The sequence below is a fragment of the Trichogramma pretiosum genome, unplaced genomic scaffold, assembly GCF_000599845.2.
Source record: "Trichogramma pretiosum strain Unisexual culture from Peru unplaced genomic scaffold, Tpre_2.0 scaffold42, whole genome shotgun sequence".
NCBI lineage: Eukaryota > Metazoa > Arthropoda > Insecta > Hymenoptera > Trichogrammatidae > Trichogramma > Trichogramma pretiosum.
In genome coordinates this window covers 1,174,562-1,201,610 of record NW_019641653.1, presented here as the reverse complement: position 1 = coordinate 1,201,610, position 27,049 = coordinate 1,174,562, and the positions used below count along the sequence as shown (strand labels likewise).

At 41.7% G+C, this 27,049-nt stretch overlaps 5 protein-coding genes across 12 annotated transcripts; 4 read left to right on the top strand and 1 right to left on the bottom strand.

The window, feature by feature from the left end:
* Positions 1–133: 133 nt before the first annotated feature.
* Positions 134–8,493, top strand: LOC106651942 (bromodomain adjacent to zinc finger domain protein 1A). 5 transcript variants are annotated; one of them, XM_014370646.2, is made up of 15 exons: positions 134–223; positions 1,707–1,917; positions 1,984–2,122; positions 2,194–2,405; positions 2,492–2,702; positions 2,775–3,004; positions 3,075–3,748; positions 3,819–4,316; positions 4,391–4,839; positions 4,924–5,691; positions 5,764–5,984; positions 6,047–6,219; positions 6,332–6,448; positions 6,967–7,324; positions 7,682–8,493. In XM_014370646.2, exons 2-15 carry the CDS (start codon positions 1,805–1,807, stop codon positions 7,866–7,868), a joined length of 4,350 nt encoding a protein of 1,449 aa, XP_014226132.1. In that variant the 5' UTR covers positions 134–223; positions 1,707–1,804; the 3' UTR covers positions 7,869–8,493. The 5 variants fall into 5 exon arrangements, with proteins under 5 accessions (XP_014226132.1, XP_014226133.1, XP_023315846.1 ...); XM_014370647.2 differs by lacking the exon at positions 134–223 and adding an exon at positions 422–588; XM_023460078.1 differs by lacking the exon at positions 134–223 and having other exon boundaries at positions 611–1,917.
* A 298-nt stretch (positions 8,494–8,791) lies between these two features.
* LOC106651944 lies at positions 8,792–9,773 on the bottom strand. 4 transcript variants are annotated; one of them, XM_014370651.2, is made up of 3 exons: positions 9,665–9,773; positions 9,072–9,239; positions 8,792–8,964 (listed from the first exon to the last, which is right to left on the bottom strand). In XM_014370651.2, the coding sequence occupies exons 2-3, from the start codon at positions 9,232–9,234 to the stop codon at positions 8,891–8,893; spliced, it is 237 nt and encodes a 78-aa protein (XP_014226137.1). In that variant the 5' UTR covers positions 9,235–9,239; positions 9,665–9,773; the 3' UTR covers positions 8,792–8,890. The 4 variants fall into 4 exon arrangements, with proteins under 4 accessions (XP_014226137.1, XP_014226136.1, XP_023315847.1 ...); XM_014370650.2 differs by having other exon boundaries at positions 9,632–9,743; XM_023460079.1 differs by lacking the exon at positions 9,665–9,773 and adding an exon at positions 9,498–9,608.
* A 972-nt stretch (positions 9,774–10,745) lies between these two features.
* Positions 10,746–15,344, top strand: LOC106651835 (dual specificity protein kinase splB). The gene is made up of 6 exons (XM_014370511.2): positions 10,746–11,134; positions 11,589–11,681; positions 11,751–14,153; positions 14,255–14,407; positions 14,539–14,695; positions 14,770–15,344. Exons 1-6 carry the CDS (start codon positions 11,110–11,112, stop codon positions 14,864–14,866), a joined length of 2,928 nt encoding a protein of 975 aa, XP_014225997.1. The 5' UTR covers positions 10,746–11,109; the 3' UTR covers positions 14,867–15,344.
* A 390-nt stretch (positions 15,345–15,734) lies between these two features.
* On the top strand, positions 15,735–16,996 carry LOC106651955 (diphthine methyl ester synthase). Its single transcript, XM_014370669.2, has 3 exons — positions 15,735–16,024; positions 16,092–16,590; positions 16,661–16,996. The coding sequence occupies exons 1-3, from the start codon at positions 15,890–15,892 to the stop codon at positions 16,873–16,875; spliced, it is 849 nt and encodes a 282-aa protein (XP_014226155.1). The 5' UTR covers positions 15,735–15,889; the 3' UTR covers positions 16,876–16,996.
* A 746-nt stretch (positions 16,997–17,742) lies between these two features.
* On the top strand, positions 17,743–26,277 carry LOC106651801 (serine-rich adhesin for platelets-like). Its single transcript, XM_023460082.1, has 3 exons — positions 17,743–22,153; positions 22,267–22,382; positions 25,252–26,277. The coding sequence occupies exons 1-3, from the start codon at positions 18,154–18,156 to the stop codon at positions 25,912–25,914; spliced, it is 4,779 nt and encodes a 1,592-aa protein (XP_023315850.1). The 5' UTR covers positions 17,743–18,153; the 3' UTR covers positions 25,915–26,277.
* The last annotated feature ends 772 nt before the right edge of the window (positions 26,278–27,049 follow it).

Here is a 27,049-nt window from a genome sequence, read left to right as displayed (position 1 = left end):
CCTGCACCGTAGTCTACACTGTAGTAGTAGTATATCTGCAATGCGCGCGCGTCCGAACGTCGAGCAACGTACTGTTGTGCAGTACTACCGTTAGATTCGCGATTTTGTGCATTGTCCTACTTGAGCTACAGACACAACGAGTAGTCGAATTCATCTCGGCCTGGTCTAGAAAATCATGGGACGAGGGCTCGGCGACGTGTCAACGCGCTAACATGAACGTCAGGTAAATTCATCGCACGATTATTAAAGGTCCAAGTCCTGCACAAGTGCGTTCGTCGATTTAAAAATTGGCGCAAAAGCCAGAAAGTTGGGTCTCGCGGTGGCGGGAGAAATAAGCGTGCTGCCTGACCGCGTGCAATAGCGAGCGCGCCAATACAGCACACCAAAACCGAGCCATATTGTGTCAGTGTGTGTTGATGCACGCAGCGCAGTGGAGAGAAATCTGCCTGCAGTTTACCATAATAAGCCGAACCGAGAGGCATCTTCGGCTCGCTTGGCAGCTCGTGTGCTTTGAAGACAATTGTTCGTTCGCGTCTTTTTATCGCTCTGGAAAAAGCTCATCGCTGCATACTCCGCTGTTGACCGAGTGTAAGTGTCCGAGGTTGGCTTCTTTGCGCGCGGGATAAGCACCCAACGGACGATCGCACTTTGGTAAATGGAGCGCGCGCGACTCCGGCCAGGTGTTGTTTACGCTTGTGTGCTGTTGCTGCTCTACGCCGTGCGTTAGTGTGCGAGCGTATATGTGCGCGGTTGAGTGCAAAAAACGTTCTCGGCTGCGCGTTCGACAGTTTCTCGTCGAGGCAGTCCGCGCCAGCGACCGCAGCAGGATCATCTGAGTAGTTTTCGCTGCGCTCGCACGATACACCAAAGGCGTGCATGAGGGAGGCCGCGAAATATCGACTTCGCGAGCGACGACGACGAACAAAATTGCTCGCATGCTGAAGCGAGCCGAGAGTAAAGCTCGACCGTGCTACAGTGTTATGTCCTGCCGAGGGTCGCCGTGTCGCTTTTTGGCCGTTTCGTTGTGTGTTGTTTGTTAACCGTGTCCGTCGATCAGGAGCTTTCCCCGAGCTCTTATAGTGTCTCGTTTGTTTTGCTATGCGTTATTATACGCGTTAAACTTGCATTAAAGTGGGAGAGACCGATTTTTCTCGTCTGACGCTCCAAGTTTCGCTATATAGCCACGAATCGCAGGCTTGGCGCGCGTTTGTATCAAACACGAGCTTCACAGAGCGAGAGAGAGAGAGAGAAAGAGGAAGAGAGAGCGAAGAACCGAGTAGTGTGTGCGAGTGTATCTATGTGTTGCTACTTCGAGCGCAACATACAACTTGAACTGATGTGAGTCTTGTACGTGTGTGCGCGAAAAAAAGAGAGAGAGAGCCACGAGAGGCAGAGGCAGCAGCAAATGCGCGCCAGTCCCGGTCACCGTCGTGCTCCGTTGTAGTATATTATAGTCTGCAGTATAATTACGTACTCTCTGTGTGTTGTACCTATGTCGTGCAGTAGTAATTGCAGCTGCAGCAGTTCTCGAAAGGCACAGTGAGTGTGCTTAGCCCGGATAACATTACCATCCTACAGTGTCTGGGTTAGAGAGGCAGTCTCTCCGCGAGAGAGGTCTCCTTTTTTACCTTAAAAACTTATCGCGTCGACCGAGCGTGTCTCTCTTTCCAAGTCCACACACGGCCATTGATTAACGTTTTTGTTAGGCTGTGACGACGTCCAGGCGTGAAGTGTCTTCGGTTGCTGTCTACTCTTGCCGACGACGAGCTAACTCTTGTAACTCTGCGACAGAGCGTCATTCATCATGCCACTTTTACGCAAGAAACCCTTCCAACGACTCCACGTCTCGTCCGACTTTCGCGATGACGACGAGGTGTTTCATTGCGCGGTTACCAACGAAATTTTCAAGGATTACAAGTGAGTATTCTTGTTTCTCTGTCATGGGTGCATTAAGATTTCTTACTTAATTGATAACTATTGCAGTGAATTCTGTGAGAGGATAATCCTCTGCAACTCCATGATATGGTCTTGCAGCATTACTGGCAAGTCAGGCATGACATACGAAGAAGCCCTACTTTGTGAAGAGAATGCCAAGGAAAGCCTCAAAGAGTTTCCTATGGAGGTACATGACAGCATTTTGAGCATGCAAAATTTCTGATCGAAAACATGTAACATGTATAATATTTATTCTAGCTTCGAATTCCAATTCTCTACTTAGCCAGTAAGACTCAAAGAACCTCATTGAGTGACATGATAGACGATGTTTTCCAATATGCACGAGAGCGATATTTTATTGGAGAAATGGTTGAAGCCAGCTTCACTGAAGACTCATGGTGTGAATGTCATGTCCTACAAGTGATTGAACCAACTGATCAACAGATTAAAGCATATAATCAAGAAAACAAGTGAGTCTTCAATCTTTTAAAGTAATTAATTGCATGAGAGTTTTTTGGATTGATAATCAACATTAATAATTTATTTTATTTTTTAGAAATCCTTCTGAAAGACTGTACTATCCACCAGCAAAGTTATTTAAATATGAAGTTGAACAGCTCGATTCAGGAGACTCTGAAGTTAGTCATCTCATGATTGTAGAAGCTTCACAAATTCGTAGAAGAAAGCAACAATACACTAGAGATCGTAATAAAATCTTTCTTAGAATGTTGACACAACAAAGTTCTTCTGGAATATGGGTTGTAAAAGTATGTGTTAATTTTTAACAAATTTTAACAATGGTAATAGTTCATTAAAATGATAATTTTACACTTCTTTAGGAAAATGTATTACAAAAATATGGAATCCATAAAGTGAGATTCGACTCCATATTTGCTGGTCCATTACCAGATTTTACACCTAAACCTAGGAAACTTGTAAAACAAAAACAAGAATCATTAGATAAATTTCTTACTACAGACTCTACAAAGTTTAAGCCTTTCGACAAGCCTGATGCGCTTAAAAAAATCAATGATACTGGAATGGTGACAAAAAAATACAAAAAATCAAAGTATGTTTCTCTGAGCACTCTCTATGATAAACTATATGACCTTTTAAAAATATCCGATTTTATTCAATAGGCTCAATGGAAAGTTTAAAGAAGAATTGAAAGCAAAAGCTTTAGAAGAAAAAGCTAAGCGCCAAGAAGAACGACTTGAAATTAAAGAACGTAAAAAAGAGGAAAAAATAAAACAAGCTGCCTTAGCTGTCTACGTTAAGTCTTGGAATAAACCAAGGGAAGATCTGGAATGCGAAGATCTCAAACCTTTACCATCGGCCACTCCAATCAAGTCCGAATTATACAATGAAAAATTCGGAGAATTTGCCATGATATTGGAATTCTTGGAATTTTTCCGCGAGGAAATTGAAGTGAAAGCTTACTTCCACAATGGTGTAACGCTCGACATTCTTGAGAAAGCAATGATGGAAAAAGATGTGTCTGGCCCTTTGAATGATTTACTTCAATTGTTACTTGCAAACATTTTTAAATATCAGGCTGAAGAAGAGGATGAAATTCACGCTGAATCTCAGGATGCTGTTAGTGAAAATGACATAGACACAAAAGTATCATCAATGGTTGGAGCTGTAAAATTAGCAACTCAAGCTTCGGGATGGTGTCAAACCCACCAAGGTTGCCAGTTATCAGAGTTAGCCCTAGATAACTATACCATGAGCGAGATTTTGAGGCAACACCTTCTGAGCTCTGGAGGTAGAATAAGTGAAGCAGCTTCCAAATGGAGGTATTCACAAAGAGGTAATTATTCAAATTGTGAGAACAATTTAATAAAAATTAAGAAGTTATCACTACAAATTATATGTTACAGGTGGTTACACAAACCATGATGATCCAGCCCTATTACTTAGAATAGAAAAACCTAGAATACTACGTGCGCTTGGTCACTCTAATATTTGTGACTTTGATCTTGAAGACCGATTAACTGTTGTGATTTGTTTAATTAATCAGTTATTAACGTTTGCTTCTATACGTGATGTTATCGACGAGCGTTACGAAAAACTATTTCAAGCCAAAAAAGACTTGAAATCGTTTATCATTGCAGAACAAAAAAGAGAGAAAGAGGAGAGAGATAAACAAAAGGAAAAAGAAAAAGAGAAAGAAAAAGATGGTAAAGTCGAGGAAGTCAAAGAAGAAGATTTGGAACCAAAAAAAGTTACGCGAAATAATTACAAAGAAGAGAAAAAAAAAGAAGAATATGAAAATAAACTACGAGAATTGCAACAAGCTTCAAAAGATGATCAAATGATGTTACTGTTAGGTTCCGATAGAGCTTATCGTAAATATTGGAGATTATTATCCATTCCAGGTGATTTATGGCCCTGTACTTAATTTAAAAACTATCGAAAATTTAAATAATAACAATATTATGTTTTATATTAGGTATTTTTGTTGAAAATATTGACGCATTGGCCGGTACTTGTTTACCCGAAGGCACCCCTTATATGCCAGAACTTCTGGATTCTGAAGTATTACACTCATATTTAAAAAATAAGTTCGAAGATGAATGCAGTGACAAGGAAAACAACGTTAAAAAGGTTAAAACTCCTAAGAAAGCTAACGTTGATAAAAATGGAGTTAAATCACAACGAACTGATATTCGCAAGAGCGTGATGGCTTGCACTGGTAATAAAGACTGTCCCGTTCACGTCAACAAGTCTAGTTCAAAGTGGAGTTTTTATGGGAAAATCGAAGATATTGATGAATTGATAAACGCCTTGAGTGAACGAGGTATTAGAGAATCAGAACTAAAAAATAATCTCATACATGAAAAGGAAAGCATAATATCTGCTATCATTGGCTGTCCAAAACACAAATTCAATCCCGACATCGTAAGTACATTTTTCATAATCCAGTCACCGATTTTTTCACGTGAAAACATTAGAAAAAATTGACCCTTGATTTTCTAATTACAGTTTCCAGAACCAGACAAAGAGGTTTCAAAAGCATCTAAAAAGAAAGTTGACAATGTTCACTCCAATTATCCTCCAGATATGCCTATAAACACTATTTTAGAACTCAATTTACGAGACTATGTCTTGGATCTAGAAGATAAAATCAAAATGGGTTGTCTAGGTACACTTAAAGTTCAAAATCGCGAAGCTTGGCGTAGTGCTATAAGCAATGGCAAATACGATAAGCAATGTGATAAATTAGTGTACGGTTTAAACGAAACTCCTGCAGATTTTGGTCAAAATACCATGTTAGATAGTATCAAAAAAGAAACTAAGACCAGTAGACCTGGAACTCCTGATTCTGAAGTAGGCACAACTGCAAAAGTTTACCGCGATCCCGGTAAATTTTTGGGGCCTCCGGAAGAAAATGAAACAACTGCAGACTTAAAGCATCAAAAAGCAATTAAGCAAATGGCTTGTGCCATATTACAAATATCTTATGCTATTGACCACAAGTACCTGAAAAAACCTTTAGGAAGTGAAGAGAAGGATAAGAAAAATGCTACGGAAGAAGCTATCGATAGATGGCAACAATCATTGATGGCTTCAACCAGTTGGTCCCAACTTTTTGTACACTTAAATACTCTAGATAATAGTATTCAGTGGAGTCGAAGTGCATTAAATGCTCAATGCAGAGTGTGTCGAAAACGCAGAGATGCGGAGAATATGCTACTTTGTGACGGATGTAATAAAGGTCATCATCTTTACTGTTTAAAACCAAAATTGACTGTAAGTGGTATTTTCTAAACTTTACAAGAGTATATTAACATTTATTTATTCATAAACATTTTTAAATTTTAGTGTGTACCATCGGGTGATTGGTTCTGCAGTGTCTGCAAACCTCGTGAAACAAAACAAGCACAAAGAACAAAACGAAGGAGACAGTTTGAAGAAGAAATAGAAGATGAAACAAGTTACACAAGAGAAACAAGACACACTCGTGCTAGGAAAGTTCTTTCTGATGAAGAAGATAACGAAAGCGAAAAACCTGTTAAGGATGAACTTGAAAGCGACGATGAAATGTAAATAATTTAAATTAAACAATGACTAAAAAATCATGATATTAATGATAATCTTTTATCAGGTCTAGTTCACCACAACTCTGCACAATGTGTGGCAACGATGGAAAGCTAATAGTTTGTGAAGGGTGTAATAAGCATTATCACACTGACTGTCATGAGCCTCCTTTGCAGAGACCTCCCCGCGGTCGATGGACGTGTACTTCATGCAAATCACGGAAAAGTAATAGTAAGCCAGGTAAGGTTGATCAATAAAATAATAAAAAAAAATTAAAGTTACCTTTCCAACAAATGCAACTACTTGAGGCTCAGAACATGAAACTGAGATGTAGTTTTAAATTTGTTGTTAGTGATAAAAGGCCGCGAGAGGGATAGAGAGTCTGAGAGATCTTCTGCAGCTACTGCAAGGTCTCGAATCCATGGCTTTGCCAAGAGCCTACTCTCTAGAGAAATTAAAGACTGGAATGGTCTGTATAAAGATATCAGTGTTTCACTTGCACTGTATTTTTTTAATTTAATGTTAAACATTTATTAACATTTTAATGCACTCCTTTAAGTTATCACACATTCAAAGTCGGCTTCTTTAAAAAAGTTTCGTCATTTTTTTCTGCAGCTTTTAATATTTCAAATGAACGCGATTTTGATAGTAACCAATAATTGATGTAAAGTAATACACTCTTGTAAGTTCCACAATATTAATTCGAAAAATATAGTCAGAGGTATGGCTGAACTTTCATGAAGTCGACTTGAACAATTGGTTTTAACAATAGTCTGTAGTCATGGTATACAATTTTATTAGTTTTTTTAGTTCAAATGTGAATGCTATAATATTTCTAGGTTGACTTTTTATGATAAAATCCTAAAAACGGACTATCATGTGTAATGTAGGCCGACACTAACATTATAGCTAATTTTTCTAGTAGAAGTTCAGGGTAAATTTTTTTTTTGGTTCTAACTTATATAATTTTTTTTTTCATCTTTTCAGATCACAATACTTCGGATGATATTGAACACACTCGACACACAAGAAGGTCAGCAAAAAGAGCTGCTGAAGTCGAACATGAGGCAGAAGTAAAGCTTACTGTTAAGGGATGTAAGGCACAAATACAAGAACTTTTGAATGACATAAAAAAACATCGCCAATCATGGCCTTTCCTAGAGCCTGTTGGAAAAGATGAAGTTCCGGATTATTACGATTATATTTCTGAACCAATGGATTTTGGAACTATTCAGAAAAAGTTCAGCAACAATCAATACACTGCATTAAAAGATTTCTTCCACGATTGTTTACTAGTTTTTGATAACTGTCATACATATAACTCAGAAAATAGTCAAGTTTACAAGTAAGTATTTTTTTACAAATAGTGTCTTGGTTCGGATGCCAGAGACAATGATACTAAAGAATGACTAACTGCTTGATTTTGATGATAAGTAACTGAATGATTTGATGAATGTGATTGATTGGTTTTTCATCAGAGAATCATTTGATTGATTTTTCATTAGAGCAATTGCTAGTTTGAATCAGTTTTTCACGTGTGCATTTTTTTAACAATTCTCAATGCTTACAATATTGAACAGGGTGCATATCATTTACTCATAATTTAATGGTGCAAAAATCTTTGTGTCAGAGCAAAATCTTTTGCTTCCGAACATTTTTGCTACACTTATAAAAAATACTCTCAACTTCACCTAATTAATAGTAATGTTTACAGGGCTGGACAGAAATTGCTTCAATATTTTGAAAAAAGATGTAAGGATTTAAATCTCCATTTCAACGAAGATGAAATCAGACAGCCGAATCAAAAAATACCAAAATTAGAAAAAAATGGAAAGCATAATGGAGTCGCACATAGTGACGATGAAGATGTTGAAATGAATCATAGCTAGGGAAGATTTCGCACGCATAAATGTGTTATTAGGTTACATCGTCTTGCCCTATAATAATAGATTTTTGATTAAAGTTAATATTTGTTTAAACCGTCGACCTTTACTGTGTCAAATTATTCGTGAAGTTTTGACTAATTTTCATTGAAGTTATTATTATTAGTTTGTCTTGCACTTGAATTGTTTATTTGACCATAGTTTGATGCTCATATGTACGAAGAGCTTGTTCTGACTAGTGAAAAATAATTCCTTCAAAAGTTGTTTATATGGAAGTTTTTTTTATTCTTAGATAGGGTTTCACTATTGAATTTGAAAAATTCATGATAAACTGAGACTAGTATTATTTATTTAAATTGTGGTTTCTCAGTTTGAATGCCTTTTCTTCATGTGATTCAGTGTAAAAATGACAGAAATCTTAGCATGAATATTCATTTTTACACTTACTTCACTTAAAATGTTTAAACAATTTAAACTTCATCTTACATGTTATTTTATCAATTTAATATAATTATGCTTGTAGTAGCTATATTTGTAAACATTTTAAAACTATTTCCATGATCTGTGGGATTTCAGCAGTAAAAGCTGTGAGCTCGTGTAGAATAAAATTTTAGAATTTATTTTATCAACATTGTGTTTTCTTAGACTAAAATCCAGACCTTTCCGATGTAACACTCTACTGGGTTTTTAACTTTTTATAGACACATTCAGATTAAGAAGTAGTAAAAGTACTTAATATTTTTATCATGTTGTAAACTCTTTCATCATTTCAAAGTTGCCTGTACTGAGATTTGGGCTGGACTACCAAACATGAAAAGAAAATGGTTTAAGTAATTTTGTACAGCATACTATACAAATAATGAAAAATGTATGTTTTATATAATCAATTTGGTAATAAAAAATTTAGACAAGACAATCCTCTGCAATTCTTTACTTTATGGAAATCATCATTTATTATTTTTTAGAGTAAATCATACATCAACAATGTTGTGATAATTTGAACAATTTTTACTAGATTTAATCATATTTTAGTGATGATCACCTCCATGGAATTCTTTATGGCGGATCTCAGCCCATACCTTGACATTGTTAGGAGAATAAGCTGCAATAAAAATATTCATTTAAGCAAACATTATCAATTGTACTAATTAACTAAGCAAGAATTTGTGAAACTTGATGAAATAAGTATTAGAAAAACAATTATCTTACAAAGTTTCTGGATTTTGTAGAAAACAGGAACGCACAAGATAGAGGCAATCACCCAGTATTTGAAGCCCCAACTGTGTTGCCAGTAAAATTTATAAGGGAATTGAGCCATCTTGGCAGACATGGTGTAGGGGTATTTCATTGGCCTTGACGCTTCTTCTGCCATCGTTGCTGTTGATAAAAAGAAACAAAAAATTGTTTGATTGTCAGACTATTATTTTAGAAAATAGCTTGATATTACATAAATATACTGTATTGAGGTTATTTTAGAGATATGTTGTAACTTGAGTAATTACAAATTATTTTAACAGTAACTAATTTTATTAAGTAACATAATGAAAGATAACATATGAATGATTGCTTTGATGCGAAAAATTGATGATTCACGAAGTTGAAGCTAAATGTTGAGAAGATCTTGAAATGCCGTACAATCTACGTCAACATCAAACGTCTGTACACAACAGCTCACAAGATCTCTAACAAAATTAATCAAATCTCGACCCAGCTAATAAGGGAATCGAGTATTTAACACAAGCATTATTATCGAATCGTAGTTTAGTTACCGAATTTTTTTCAACAATGTGGAACAAACGTACCAATTGATTCTTGGACTATCACTCAGAATTGCAGAATATATATCACGCAAAGCAGTCAGCTTTTACAGCGCGTGTCCAATAACACACCTCGGGATATGGTATTGACGAAGTCTTTTTACGTAACCAACTCGGTCGATAAAGTAGTTGAGCATCTATATCGTGATTCGCGTGCCTTGCGAGGATATTCGTTAATTTTGATAAAGACTTTGAGGACTTTTGAAATTTCCTTCTATTTATTGATTTATTATTTATTATTTATTAATAGGATTTGAGGCTTTGAATTTAAGTTTGTACCTAAACTCAATTTTATTGCAGACTCACATGCACCAGAAAATCAAATGAGCTTGACGATGCGAAAATTGAGTTTGAATGTAAATACGAGAAGAAGCCCATCGTGGGATTGTAAGCATTTAAGGATAAGAATGAATATTTTGAAAATCACTTGCAGAATATATGCAACGATGACTATAAAATTGAAAACACAATTAACGTAGAAACTGTATAGGCATAACAATAGTAAGGACGATGCAATTGTAAGAATGTCGTAGATGCGAAACACATATCAGCTCGGTGCATAATGGTACAACCCATGCATGCAATACACGTGGAAAAGTATTAACACAAAAATTTTCATTTGAATCTAAGAAATTTTAACTAGTTCTTCGAGTACGAATATTTCTTGAATAGCCACTTCAAATTGGATTTTTTGAATCTCAATAATAAATGCAAGAATAGACATTGTGTTACAGTCGTAGAGCTTGTCTTAAGAGACGAAAATATTAATATTTTTATTTTATAAGTCATATGAAGAATGCAACGATCGAACTAATAATAAATAATTGAAGGAAGCACCCCATCTCCCTCCCCTGAGCCGTTAGCTATGATTTATTCAGGCTATATACGGCTTGCGCCCTGCATACATAAAATATTAGTCTGATATACTTGAGCGGCTGCAGTCTGCACACATGCGGTGCGACGCTTGAACTTGTTGATATCTCGAGCAGCGAGCGAATTTCAGCCAACCGACGGTGACGATTGCGAAAGTCGGTGGCGCCACCACGTCTTCAAATTTGGCACGTTTGAAAAACCGACCCGATGTTTGTCTGCATATATATCTCATATGGTATTGTAATATCAGGGACTTATTTTCGCGGCAACAAAACTTAACAGTTTTGTGGCTATATATTGCGCGCGTAAAATTGCCGACTATTTTTCTATGTGCACATGATCTGTAGTGCTTGTTCCTCTTGACCCGTATGCTGGTGAAGTGTCGATGTGTGTATAAGTGTGCGTGCGAAATACCTGCAAAGTTAGTCCGTAATCATTAGTGCCCGCTTTTCTGCGAAGAGGGAAACGTTTGTGTTCGGAACTGTTTCTTCCCCATCGACAAACGACGTAACAATTTATTGAACTAAAATAGAATACGTCGCGACCAAGACGCAAAAATGTCGCCGAGAAGGACTAGACGAGGTAATCATTATGATATCAACTTTTTCCGACTGTCTTATCAGCTTTCCATAATCACAATCGAGCTCGCGGACGCATCGAAGCAACGTAGTGATAATTTTAGGCGGGATTGAACAAATGTATACACACTTCAATATGGCGTGTAGCACTTGCTATCTATTCACCGGCAGAGCCGGTTTACAATGCATGAAAACTTTATCATTCATTTATCGATGACCAGCGTTTGCTGGTGCGTTTCGCATGCTACATTGACAATTTAATTTCTATGAAATGTACTTTCGAGCGTTTATGTCATTCAATTACTATGCTTTCCTATGTTAATCTCACACTTTTTACTTGCTTCAAAATATAAATTGATGTTTCCAAATCATACATTTTGAGACTCGCGATTTTTTTGCTAATCCTAACTTTACGATTTTTTACAACATCTTTATTTATCCATTAATTATTTGTCAAGGTACCATTAGAGAGACTATCAACGATTCCTCTGTTATTGATACCAGTATCAAATCGACCAGTAGTCGGAGGACTACTCGTCGCGCCAACAAGAGTGAGTTATATTTATTTGTAAATGGGATTTTGAGTTTATTGTCAATAATTTTTTTTTTTTTTCATTAAGGTCAAAAAGTGGTAGATACTGACAGTGACACCCAAATGGAAGCTAACAGTGCTGTAGTTGATAGTTCAACTGCCCAAAATGTTACTACAGCATCCACTCGTAAAAGAAGAAAAACTACTATAGAGGCTTCCAAAACTCAAGACAGCTTTTTGTCTGCTACTCTTGATGAATCCAAGACTAAAAATCGATCAATTAAAAAGCCAGTAAGAACTCCTGCAGTTTCTACCCGAAGAACTCGGGCAAACAAATCTCAAGTAGAGGATATTCAATTACTCATGACTGATGATGAAGATTCTATAGTCAAGAATAGTGAGAAGAACAAGAAGGCTAACTCAAATTCTATTGAAGATTTAATAAGCGAAGATGAAGACGAAATACCCAAAAAGAAAAGTAAAATAATAAAATCCAAATCATCACTGTTACATAAAGTGACATCAAAAATCAGTAAGAATTCTAAAAAAAAACAGTCATCATCAGACAGTTCTGATTCCAATGCGGCTGCAGATGTCACCCCAAAAAGCAGTCCTTTGAAATTAGTTCTTTCGCCACATCGTTCTTCAAAGACGCCTAAAAAATCACCAATGAATCCTAATTCTCCCAAGTCTCATGTACAAGATGTCATTAAAATGTTGAGTGTTCCCAGAAAACTTCAAATTTTAGACTCACCAGCATCAGTATCTTCAGATAACTCACACGTTCCTAGAAAACTTCAACTATTAGACTCACCAGCATCAATAACTTCAGATAACTCAAGCATTTCTTCGGACTTGAATCATAAAAACTCTAGAAGAAAATCGAGCATTCAGAAACAAGAAACTAATAAAAATAAATCTTCAAAACTCGAAGGTAGTCATAGAAGAAATTTGAAATTTGAAACATCAAAAATCAGAACAACAAGGAGTAAATCACCTATGATAACAGCTATAAAAAAAATGATAGAAGAAAACAAATCAAACAAATCCAACTCAAGTTCTCCAGTCTCCCTTGTGGATTGTAAAACTAGTAACTATCCCTTAGTTTTTGAAGGTACTACCAAAAAATCTCCAACCAAAGTATCATTTAAAGATGTTCCTGAAGTACGTTTATCTCCTAGAGTCAAGTTATCAAAGTGTGTTATTTTGGACCAAAAATCTCAATTGAGTAAAAAATCTCCAAAATCAGATACTCTATCATCACTCAATGATAATTCTGATTCATTAGTAACACGATCTCATACGAAAAAGAAAAATTTTCTTTCAAATTCAACTTCTAAAATTGAAACAGTTTCAAGTTCTAGAAATTCTCTTGATTCCTTTACAAATACCAAAAAAAGGCTCAATAATTCTTTGACCAAACAAAAAGAGTCTCGAAGCTTGTCATTTATTTCTGGAAAAATGCCAAAAATATTTCTTAATTTAGGCAGATCCAGAAAAACGCCTGTTAAAAATTCATCTTTATCTCCATCAAAGAATCAAAAGATAAAATCAAGTTCACAAAATGTTTTAAAAGAGGGAAATGATTCAAAAAAAAATTCTTTAATTGATTCTCTTTTGAGCTCTGATTCTGCCGTAAGCCCCAGAGTTACTATAAAGAGGCTGTCCCAAGAAGAAGTGAATAAATATCTTAATTTGAAGAAAACTAGTCTTGTAAATGACACTCCTGCACATCTTCTTGAAAAAAAATTATTGAGTTTAAAACCTTCAAATACCTCAACTCCTAGAGACAGAGTAAAACGAACACTTGACACAAGTTCTACCAAAACAAAAACAAAAACCAACAGCTTATCAGTTTTTGGTAAGTCTTTGAAACCTAAGGCATTTAAAAAATTGAGTCCTCAGAAGAAACCAAATGATGAACCACGTTTACTAGAAGACGAATCTGAACCAGAATATCATGACAACTCCCTCATTAATGTGAGTGATATTTTTAACTTGGACAATTCAAAAAAAAATAATACTTTTGAAGTTGATGATGTTGATTCTAAATTGCCGTCACTAGAAAAATCTAAAAAAAATAACACTTATGAACTTGATGAGCCAAAAACTCCAGCCTTGAAAAAAAAAACAAACGATGGAGACCAAGAATCCAAAAAAAATTTCAAAGTTCACTTTGATAGTACAGCTTTCAAAACACCATCTCGAAAACCTACTAGTATAAGTAGAGTGAGCACGCCTGGTAATATACTTCACCAAAAAAATACATCAAGTCAAATGAAGACACCTATTAATAGTCATTCAAATGGCAGTCAATTACGAAGAGTAAATTCAGTTTCTGCATCTGATAAAAAAACACCAATTTCAAAAGGTGTGAGACGATCAAGTTCAATGTCAGATGTTAAATCTAGAAAAAGTACTCATGAAGCTCAAATGGCCTCAGTTAATCGTCTCAGCAGACCAAAAGTTATTGCAGCAGAAAAAAAACTAGGTAAATTAGTATAAATTTTATAAGAATAGTAAAATATCAGAGCCCAAGTATAAAATGAATACCATAAAATGAATGTAAATTTACGTTTGTATTTGTTACAGCACCAAAATCTTTAATAGCCAAGAGAATACCCAATTTCTCTGAAATCCACAGCAAAAATTTTCAAAAAATGGAATCTGTAGTGGATATGAAAAAAAGAGTTGAAGAAAGACATACAAATTTAACTGCTAATGTGCCTCTCAGTGCCAAAAAAGGTAATTATTAATTTATTAGTTGCTTGACAATATGAAAACCTTGTACCTGTCACTAAATGCAAGGTATTCTTTTTGTCTTCTGATTCTCTAAATTTGTTAGACATACAAATCTCACAAATGATTATTTTCAGTAAAACCAAATCAAATATCTAGTGAATCAAAATTAAAGCCAGCGGCAAATGATGCAGTAAATGGTGCTATGTACACCAGATTTGGGTTTAATAAAGTGAGAAAGAATGAAGCTGTTGACATTATTTCTAAGAAAAAAGGAACCAGTGCAGATTCAAGGTTTTTATACGTTTTATAAATGTATAAAATGTAAAATTCACTCAAATGTGATATACTTGGAATTATGTTTTTAGGGAGAAGCAACGAGAAAACACTAGGAGTGTCTTGAAAGGTGTGCGTTTGAATAGGCGATTCGAATTTCAAATGAAAGCGCGTTCAAAGAATACGTGATTGGAGTTGCTGTTTTTTTGTAAATATATAACTATGTACCATTTTTTGTAATCTTACAATAAGAACAATTGCAAACTTGACTTCAGTAAAATTATTACCAGGTATGGTATTACTGAGAGATATCTGTAGTGTGCTTCTTAATTTTTTGCAAGTTACATATTTTTTATTTGTAAGATTAATTGTTAGGCTAGTTTAAGAGGACTGGCATGATTAAAATTGCAAAAAAAGGCAAGAAAATTATTTTACTAATAAAATTGTTCGGTATTAGAACAGCATTTTTTACAGTTACTTTTGATGGATTTAATAATCGTCTCATAATAATTAGACGTGATTTGTAAAAAAATTGTTTAGTCTTAATTTTTGGTTTAGATGACAGTCCTAAATAAAACGGTTTTTGATCTACATAAGAAAACCTTATGATATTTACATGAAAAACGAATGTTGTTGTAAAACTTGAAACCATGGTACCTAAAAATTATTAGCAATAAAAGTACAGGTACATGAAAAAGAATTTGACACATTATTTCTGATTTATTCCAAACATAATTTTAGTTAGATATTTTTCGTCATTAAAATCAGCTACATGGCAAAGAGTATATTTTCAAAAAGCGCGCACTTCGCGCACTGCATTGTTGGATTCGGCGATAATCATAATTGGCGCGAACCTCGTGGCTCGAGTTAGTAAGCGGATTCGCTATTTGAGTATCGGTAATAACCTAAAAATATAATTATAGCGTACTAGGGGCCGTTACGATGCTGAGTTACGCTACAGATACGCGAGTTTATGAACTATAATAGCAGCAGAGCCCCTGCTTCGCTACATGTCAACATTGAAAGCTAAAGGTGTTTCATGGTGAGCACGTGTCATTGGATTGTGCCGCTTGTCAACATACTATTACCTAGTGGCTGGATTGTCTCGTTGTGTCAGTCGCAGTTTGAATTGAATTCCGCCTTGTATGAATTTGTGTTCAATACCTTCTGCTAGCAGTTCCTCGTTTATTCTTCCCTTATAATTTTACCAAGATGTTATATTTAATCGGTTTAGGATTAGGGGACGAAAAGGATATAACCGTTAAAGGATTAGAAGCAGTAAGAAAATGCAAACGTGTGTATTTAGAGAGTTACACGTCGATACTGACAGTTGGTGCAAAACGATTAGTAAGTGCAGTTTTTTTTTTTTTTTTCTAATGTGGAACAAAGAAAAATAATATTTCATGTTTATTAGGCAGAATTTTACGGCAAAGAAGTCATTGAACTATATAGAGAAGATGTTGAATCTGAAGCCTTTAAAATTTTAAAAGATGCTGATAAAGAAGATGTTGCCTTATTAGTTGTCGGTGACCCTTTTGGTGCTACTACTCACTCAGATTTACTTTTAAGAGCCAAAGAAGACAATATAGAAGTTAAAGTAATCCACAATGCCTCCATTATAACTGGTGTGGGTTGCTGTGGTTTACAATTGTACACATTTGGTGAAATTGTTTCAATTCCATACTGGAATGAAAATTGGGAACCAGATAGTTTTTATGACAAAATTTTAGTTAATTATAAGAACAATTCTCATACATTATGTCTATTAGACATAAAAGTAAAAGAACCCACGCCGGAGAGCATGTGCAGGAAAAAAAAGGAATACATGCCTCCAAAATTTATGTCCGTCAAAGAGGCATGTCTACAAATATTGAAAAAACTTGAAAAGATCGGTGATTCAGCTTCACCAGATGGTGGGTATTTTTAATAATTCTTGTTTTATTACTATCTTGATGATACATTTTAATAAAAATACTTTTACAGATCTTACCAAGGAAACTATAGTTGTTGGTCTAGCAAGAGTTGGTTGTGACACTCAGAAAATTGTTGCCGGCACTTTAGAAGAATTAAGCATCATAGATATGGGAGAACCGCTTCATTGCATGGTCATACCTGGAAAAAATTTACATCCCCTCGAATCTGATTATTTGGTTCCTTACGCTACTGCTGAAACAGCTCTGAAGTTGAAAGGAAACTAGCTCATTAAATTATGACTACAAACGTTTAACAATAAATCATCAAAAAATATTTCCAAATTCAAATTAAAATATAATAACGTGACTTACTAAGAAAATCCCATCATTAGAATTATACCGCGGATAACGGAATACATTCATATTTAATGTGCAAGAAAAAGCGTAATTGCGACTAAAATGAGAACGATCTATCTCGCGTATAATTTTCATCCTCGAAACGGCGAAATTCATTTCGAAATGAAATGGCTCGTACGGGCCGTGCGCGCGCTGCACGTCAAGCGCCGCTTTGAATAAATGCAACATATATGTGTATATCAAAGGGGTTACTATATGCACACAGGCACGTACACTTTGATACGAATTTTACGTATACGTACATATATATCAGTTACCGCGAGCGATCGCGTGCGATGCACAACGCGATCTATACACACACATACACACACATATACATATCGTGCTGTAGGTATATATAGCGGTATCGCAGGTGTCGTTGGAGGGGTCGCGCGCGGCCATAGAAACACTACATAGCTGCAATCAATGAGGAGCACAAAAATATCGACCAACCCTCCTCCTTTTCTCTTTTCACTTGCCCATCGTGTGCCGTGGCGTCTCTCTTTCTCATTCTTGAAGGGGTCGTGTCGTTCGTGCGCGGCGCAGGCACACAAATCATCCTGACCGTGCTTCAACCGTGTATAGTATACCAGCCGCGGACGCTCTCAGTTTCAAGCGAGTCTCTCGAGCCGATGGGTGGTCGTCGGTGGTCTGTCTGCCGGTTTGTTGTGCCCACTGCCCACACGCCGCATCGTCCATTCCTCGCTGCATTGTAGTAATATCTCTCGCGTGCGGGTGTGAGTGCACCGTGGGGTATATGTGACTGTGTGTATACAACTTCTTGTGTTTGCAGACTCGTGCAAGGGGTATAATATACACTGTGTTGTGTGCTTTATACTCCCCGATCGCCGTCTCCGGAAGCCCTAAAGCCATGCATTCTAAATGTCCTTCAACTCTCCAAGCCCAACGGCACGATTGATCGGCGGCCTCCGCTGCCGCAGCTGTGTGTACTTGCCATTGAAATCGTCTCTTCGCGACATGTCCGTGCCTATCCGTATAATGTCGACCCACACGGTACGTAGCTGTGCTCGGCCATCGTTCCACGTCGCAGCTGTCGCGGCGACCTTTGCTCGATCTTCCAGCCGATCGGTCTAGTTCGGCCGATCAAGGACAGCTTCTTGCAAGGACACACGGGTAATTTTTATTAACTCAAGAAAGAACAAGACTATGAACAGCGAGCCGCAGCCGGTTTACGTAGCGGCGCCAGCTCGAGTACCCCAAGGTCTGGCGGCGGCGGTCGAGGGACTGACCCGCGAGGTGATACGCCAGCAGCCCGACAACATCTACATGTTCGCCGCGCAGCACTTCGACAAGCTGCTCAGGCTGCGTCAGCAGTACGACAATTGCGGGGCCGCGGGCAACCAAGCCGCGTCCGGAGTCCGAGGACTGCACGATCGATCGCGCGCCGATCAGGAAGCAGCAGCTACGATGCAGGCGACGAGCAAGCAGACCCAGACCAAGAGCACCATGACGAAGAAGAGCTACATGACCACGACCACGTGCATGACGACGTCGCGCACCACGACCACCCTCAAGAGCAACAACGGTAACGACGCCTGCACTGCAGCCACGAGACTGTCCAAGATACCCCAGGCGAGCAGCGGTGGTGGTGGTGGTGGTAGTGGTGGATACGAGACCACCAAGGAGTACTCGAAGGAGATGACGTCGCGCAAGTGCACCACGAGCAACAACAATCAGGCCTGGTCGCTCGACGAGACGGCCAAGGTGCTCGAGCGCCACCGCAGCATCTTCGGCATAAGCGGCCAGAAGATGAGCACCGAGGAGGTGCGCGAGCTCGCCAGCAAAGAGCAGCAGCAGCAGCAACAGTCGCAGCAGCAGCGGGTCGATCGGCACTACGCCTGCAAGTACGGCGTGCCCCAGCCGAGTCGCGGCCCCAATACGCATCAACAGACGTCCTCCAAGGTCGTGTCGCAGGACTACCAGAGCAGCTGCATCAGGCACTCGCGACACTCGCCGAAGATCATCTCGCAGATACCCCTGGCCAGGGACATGAAGACGGAGCTGCGGAGAAATCGCCAGAGAAATTGCGACGCGCCCCTGGCGACCGCCAGCCACTGCAGGATCGCCTCGAGCTCGTGCAGTCGCAACGAGGAGCATCGTCACAATCAGCATCATCATCATCATCATCACCATAATCATCATCACGAGCGCAGCGGCCGAGGCCATCACGGCAGCTGCGAGAGAATCGATAGCTGCGGCTCTCGTTGCAGGAATTACGAGCAGGCGACGAGGCGGCCCTGCAAGCACACGCAGACGTCGAGTAAGAAACAGCAGCAGCCCAACTTTCTCGTGAGGAATCTAGGCAGCATGCCGAGTCTGGAAGAGCTGCAGCCACCGAGCTATTTGCGTCGAGTCCAGCAGGTAGTCGACGAGACGTCGACGCCTCTGCGGCAGAAAATCGAGGCGTTGAAGGTGAACCAGAGTCAAGGAGGAGGAGGAGGAGGAGGTGGCAGCGGTCGGATCGGTTCGATCGAGAGATCTCTCAGTACCGAGGACGAGCCTTTTCGTTCCGACGGTCTGCAGCTGTTCGATCGTCATCGGCACCCCGAGACGATCGGTAAAGGCACCACCAACGGCAAGAACGTGTTACGCAGGTCGGCCTCGACTCAGAGCCTCGGCCGGAGCAGCAGCAACTACGGTTACCGATCGGACGAGTCCAAGATCTCCTTGCCGATCGTATCTGCCAGCAACGGCAACGTACACGGCCAACAGCAGCAGTCCGCTGCTCATCCGAGTGCCGCCACTGCCAGTGCCGCTGCTTCCTCGTTGCAGAGCTCGAGGAGCGTCTCGGCCCACAGCAACAGCGAGGCCGAGAGCCACGCCGACGTCGTCCTGCCGCCGATCTCCCCCGAGTCGAGCAAGTCCCAGAAATTACCGGACGAGCAGCTCGTGCTGCCGACACTGCCCACTCCCCAGGGTAGTGGGGGTTCCGACAAGGACATGGATATGGACTTGGACGAGGACGACGACGACGACGAGGAGGATCGACAAATCATGGAGCTGTTGAGGGTCAATAACGAGGAGGACTTCAAAGACAGCCTGAACGTTACTCCGGATCCGCGCAGCGTGGCGCCCCAACGGCCGGACTCGCTCGAGACGTCGGATCTCGAGGATGACGCGAGGCAGCGCGACAACGAGGCCGATGAGCCAGCCAGTCCCGTGGACACTCTCAAGGGCAAACTGCTCGAGATCGAGCAGGTCTCCAAGCGCATAGAGAGCGTCCTGGTCGAGAACAACAAGAACGAGCTGGCCAGCAACAACGCCAAGAACAAATTGATCGACGATTACGACTCGTCGGCCGAGAATCTGCTGCTGAACGACGACATCAAGAAGAAGCTGCTCGAACTGGAGGACGTCGAGCGTCGAATCGACGGTATCTTTGTCGCTGGCGGTGGTGGTACCGTGAAAAGTCACAAGGGCTACGTGATCCAGGACAAAGACAGCGGGGTGCAGGGCTCGGTGGCGAGCGAGCCGAGCTTCGACAAGCGCCAGGAGAGCCACGAGAGCAGCTGTTCCGGCGGCGAGAGCGCTAGAAACGAGGATGCCGTGTCGCCGAGCTCGTACATATTGACCGAGGGCTCGCCCTGCGATATACCCGACTCGGTGATTACCGTCATAATTCCCGACAACAGGCCGACTAGCCCAGATTCGGACGTGTGCACGCAGATAGAGTACGATAACCCAGATTCGCGCCTACGCCAGCAGCAGCGGAAGGAACAGCAGCAGCAGCGTACCGAAAACGAGAGTAGGGCCAACAGCGCCGTAAGCAGCAGCGGCAACGCGTCCGAGCACGTTTTCGGCGAGCTGATCGATCATCGCGGCGATACGGAGCTGGCCGAGGCGCAGCTGGCCACTACTGGCTCGGATATCGATTTTCTCAGGGCCATCAAGGCTAATCACGACGAGCTCGTGGCCCGACAGGAGCTGAGCCTCATCAGGGAGGAGGACAACAACAGGCCCGACTCGGACGACGAGAAGGTCTTGAGGGTCGTCACGAGCTCGTTGGAGGACATACTCGAGGACAAGCAGCAGCAGCAGCAGGAGGTGGTGGCGGTGACGACCACGACGACGACGACTACCGCGACAACGACCACGGCTGTCACGACGACGGGAGAGTACGAGTCGACGGACGAGACGAAGGAGAGCAGCATGACGACCGACGGACTGGTCGAGCGTACCGAGGAAGTCGTGGAGGTCGCGTCGTTGACGACCGGCGGTTCGGTCGAGTCGAGCAACGAGTTCAAGGAGACTTCCGTGACGACCGACCGATCGAGTCTGTCGTTGGACCCGGCCATGCCCTACGTGCCCGAGCTCAATCTCGACTCGTTGCCGGATCTGACGAGCTCGTCGATCGTCGCGACGACGACCACCGACGACGACGAGCAAGCTGCCAACGTCTCGCCCGATACTTTGGAAAAGAGTCCCAGTGACGATAACGGCGACAACAACGACGACGAGGAACAGGTGGAAATCGAAGAGTACGAAAAGTTGGAGCAGAGCTTGAAATCGCCGCCTGCCATTGATGAAAGTAACGCAGACGTTATCCAAGCTTCCGAAGCAGTAGTAAATAATAACGTAAACGACGCAACGATCGTCGTCGCTGTCGAGCATCGCAATGCTGCAAATGACGAAGAAACGACGACGACGACGACGATGATCAGCGAAAATAGACGCACAAGTACGAGCGATGATTGTACGACCAGAACAGCAGCTGCAGCGGCATCAACGACAATAACAACAGCTACGATAACGGCAATGACAAGCGCAGCGGTGGCGGTAACAGCGACGCAACGAATGCAGCGTGCGGCAACGAGCCAAAACGACGATGACGATTTATCGAGCTCGGCGACTACCGCCGCTGCCACCACTGCCGCAACCGAGATTGAAAACAACAACATCTGCAACGAGTCGTCGGAGCGACAGCGGCAATCGTCGAGTCAACGCACTGCTGCTGCTGCTGCTGCTGTCGAGGATATTTCAATCAAGTCAAAGATCGATACGGAGAACGAGCGCGGAGAATCGTCATCGGCTCAATTAGCCGAGGCGACGGGACAAGAATCGCTGCAGCAGCAGCAGCGGCAGCTCGCGAGCTTATCAATCACCGATACGAGCAGCTTCATACACGCCGTTACCAAGATTCAATCTGGTAAACAAATAAAACGAGTCATATCGCGTGGCTATAATTTACATCCACATTCTCTCTTATCTCGTGCGGATTTTGTGCTTTTGTTTATTTATTTATTTTTTTTTCTCAAACAGGTGTACGAGGCTTTCTGGCTCGCCGCAGAGCTTTCAAGCTGCAACATCAGCAGCGGCGAAGCGAGTGTCGCAGCTCGACTCTCGATAGCGTACCATCGATCCAGGAAAGCTTCGTGGTAAGGGGGACTACTACTACTACTACTACTACTGCTACCTGCCTTTAAAAGCCCGCCACCGCACTCCGTTTTTGCCACTCGTTCTCGTTTTTCGATATATACCGTATACCGCGCGCGCGCCTCCGAGTATAGCATAACATGCCGCCGCCTCGTCATACTTTTGCATGTACGATCCGTGACTTTTGCAGATTAAACAGCTGCACTACTAGCTGTACTAGCTCGAACTAGTGTGTGTGTGTGTGTAGCTTGGCGCAGAGCACGATATTTCCCAACTATACGGATATAAAATGCCGTATAGCATATTTTTTCTAATTTACATGACCGATCTCTCGCTCTCTCTCGCTCTCTGGCACACACTAAACACGCTCGCTCGCTCCTCGACTGGAACGGTACACATATCCCAAGTACAATTGTTATAATTTTTCGCGCAAAGCGTCTCGTCTCGTTTATTTTCTAATTGCCGAGTCGCACGCGAAAATAGCCTCTGTTTGCGATCGGTATACTAACTACCATATATATACTGGCCGTGCAACTCGCAGCTTAGCGCCAAAGCGTCCGATTCAATCTAGCACTTCTGCGTGCCTATAATATAGCCGCATAGATTGTACGCGTATCACCATTACTACTATACACCCGCGAGTACTTTATAGCTTGCGGACTCGAGCGGCGGATAAAAAATACTTCGAACGCAATGTATATATAAGTACATATTATAAATACTTGTACTTCTTTTCGGCGATGCATGTCCGAGCGGGCATAATTTATGACACGCTCGATGAATTTACGAGGTGCCGAAAAGGAGCTTGCGAGGCGAATAGAACGAGAGAGAGAGAGAGATCGTCGCGGTATACGCGCGGGTGCGTTTATAAGCGACAACTCGCCGTGACGTCAAAAGTATAACGTACATATATATTTATAAGCGAGTAGTTGCATTACTCTTTCATACGCTATGTATGTGTGCAAAGTCGTATAGATATACACCTACGGTATAGATGTACATAGGCCAACACATACTCGTATATGTGCACGCGCGCTCGCGTCAGGAGTCTATTTCCATTCGGCAAGGCCAAATTTTATTCGAATATTTGGTGAAGATTTTTCGCCTCTCTCTCTCTCTCTCCCTTTTTTTTCTCGGTATTAAAGCGATATTTTGGGCGGGTGTAGGTCGCGCGCTCGCGATAAGCGCGAATGTTTATTTTTTCTCGCGGATTTCCTATACCGTAATTATATTTAGGGCAGCACGTTTTGTGCACGGCGCAGGCACGCGTTTTCAGTGGCGCAAGCTCGCTCGCTCGCTCAACTCGGATCGCCACGGGCGTCTAATTATCGCCGATCGAGCTCAATATCCATACATACACGAGCACCGCGACTGACTCATCTTCTCTCGAGTCTTTACTGCGTGCGCATATTGCAAGATGCCACTTGAACGCGCTCGCGCTCGAGACCCTTTAATACGAACAAAAAAAAAAAACTCGGATGATCTACACGTAGGCGAAGCTCATCGCAGAGAATTGAAGTACGGGCCTAGCCTAGATGCCGCGCTTAGTGCCGTGACGTTGTAAGTGCGCCAGGCACGCGATCGTGTTCATACACACACACACACACACACACACACACACACACACACACACATACACATGCATATATACGCACGATATGTAAGACCGGTGCAGTGGTTGCTCCATTTTTTTCCTCATAGAGCGATCGTATAAGACGTTTATATGTATGTATGTAGGCCCTGCATGGCATGCGCCGCGCCACCGTATATAGCGAACGAAGCCGTTCGTGAATATCTGCCATCGTCATCGCGCTACATTTTAAAATTTATTCAGATCCGCGCTCGCGCTCAAAAGAGATGGAAGGAGGAGGAGGAGGAGGAGGTCGTGGCGGAGTTTGAATTGACCGAGGAAAAAAAAGGGGGACATCGCGGCAATTGAAGAATATGCCGCACATTATCGAGCGCCGCGCGGCACAATGCACGTTGTTTACTCGTTATCACGGTCTTTTTTTTCCATTGAAAACACGATTGCGTCACCGCGCAACGCAGCGCATAGCTACATGCAGCTTTTCAGCTTGTAAGTTTATTGTTTTGTTGATGATGACTTGCGCCATTCGCGCGTCGCAAGCTCGCAAGCCGACTTTTTTTTATACATATCGTGATTAATGGCGGCGTAGCGCTAATCGCCGCGTGGGAAAAGCTCTCGAGCGAAGCAGCTCTCGATAGCTCCGAAAAGCTCTGGCTGCGAAGTAATATTCGCCGTTTGGAAATACGTAAAAATAAATGCACGTATATAAAGAGTCGCTTGAAATAAATATAATCGTATACCATTCAGGCGTTGAGTCGCGATGACGCTCGGCTATCCAACGTACATATACCACTACGAATTCGGCAAAAATATCGGCTGCTTTCGCCACCGTCGTCGGTCGCTGCTGCTTATACCGTTATATATACCTACGCTGTATAGCGCGCGCAAGTTCACGAAAGAGACCTCGTTCGCGCTCGCTCGAGACTTCGCAAGCCTATAAACGGGCTTTAGGATAAATTTAAAGCGCATCGCGCTTCGCGACCTTGAGATTGACACACGCGCGCGCTCGAGCACGCCTCGCTCGTTTTCCCCGCGCGCGCGCGTCTGTCCGCCAGTCCATCTATCTGTTCGTCAGCTCTTTACGGTTACACAATTTCCCTGATTGGTGTATATATATAACGAAGTGCACGAAGACGTGGGTCGAGGCGCGCCTACACACGCTCGGACACACGCTTATTATTACACACACACACACACACACGTGCGCGAATTGGATGAATGAACGAATGAATGAAATTGACGCTCGCGCGTGCTTGCGTGCGTCCATTTTTGTTGTTTCGCAGGCCGACGCGATCGCCGTTGCCACTGCCACCGCCGCCGCGATCGAGACGTCATTCGTTGGCATCGTCGACGAAATCGACAACAACGCCCCGACGAGCGGAAATCTGAACAACAACAACAAGGAAAACAACAAGACGTCGAAGAAGAGGCTGACGCGCGAGGACGCGGTCATGCGCACCACCCTCTCGGTGGAGAACGCCTTCGCCGAGAATCAGCTGCAGCACACGGGCGAGTTTCACGACTGCATACCGCTGCCGGTGTTCGGCGCCGACGATCTCGATCTCAAGATCAAACGTCCCTACGCCGCTACGGATATTAATAACGCGCCAACGCCCCCGGCCCACGTCGTCCAGGAGCTTCTGGGAAAACTCCTGCAAGCCGACGCGGCTCTGCTGCTTCACGCCGCGACGACGGCACCCACAGCAGCGAGGCCCGTCGATCCGCTGCTGCACGCCGGCTATCTCAACTTCATCACGAGCGTCGAGGACATGGGCCACGTCGTTGTCGAGCCCAAGAGTAGCAAGGGCGTCGTCATCGAGGAGATCACCGGTACGAGTCTCGACGACGAGCAGATTCTGCGCCAGCTCGACGATACCACCGCCAGTAGTCAGGTATCCAACGAGGAGGACGCGGACTCGTCGTCGAACGTCGTGGCCACTACCTAGGCCGACGATCGGCTAATCGATGCTTGAACCCTTGTATCTTGTTGTGCATTGTACACACACCACATAATATGTTCTTTGTATCATAGTATTCTATTGCTATACTAGTCAGTCGATATAAGCTATTACTTGAAACTTTTTTTATGCTTTTGCAATATATTATATAATATACATATGTTGAATGCGGCGCTGTGTATACGAATTCAATTGAGCTTAATTGTTCTCCATATTGCGATACGTTGCAAAATATCTTATGTTATACTTACATATAATATACATTCCTTGTCTCTATTACATCATTATACCAATGAATAATCGTAGATGATTGTAAAAATATTTTTGAACTTTATTTTAATAAAGGAGAAATGCGTTATTTTAATTTGTTTAGTCTCGAATCAATTGGAAAGTGATCGTGCATTTCTGGCAATACGTGTACGTGCGGCTGTGTTGGTGCGAGAATAATAGCAGTCGCAAGCTCGCTCGCTCGCTCGCGCGCGCGCGCGCAAGCATAAATCGTCAGCGGCCGCACGATGGATCAACGAACTTTTGAATAACGCACGTTATATGCTATATAACGATTACTGTGTGTATATGCACGTTAATACGCGTATATTTAGATCGAATACCGCTGAAAAAAAAATGATGTAAAATTTTTATGCGCGTAAATTAATTTTTTATATCAATTTTTATGCGATTATGCGAGTATGTATTTTTTTCAATTTTCATTTTGATTTAAACAACGATTTAAAGTATATTCAATGAATCCATACTTCGTGACTTTTAAAGGTCTTGCTCTATACAACAGAACACAAAAGTTAGCTTCACGCAATTCATTCTGTGGGATCCTCCATAGATCATTAAAGCAAGTGTACACATAATGTACTTGTCGATCCGAAGAGGTTAAAAGTGAGAAAAAAGAGAGGAGGAGAAGAAAGTGTCGATGAACTCGGCATATATTGCGAAGAGTCACGCGTGTAACGACACGTACGTACACAGACGCGCGCACGCATACGTATTCGCGCGCTTCACAATGTAAATTTACAACCGAGTGGCAGTTTTTCAATGAAAAACGCGAAGCGAGCTTGCGAGAGCTTTTTTTTGTAGAAGCGAAAAACACATTCTCCTTTTTTTATTCTCT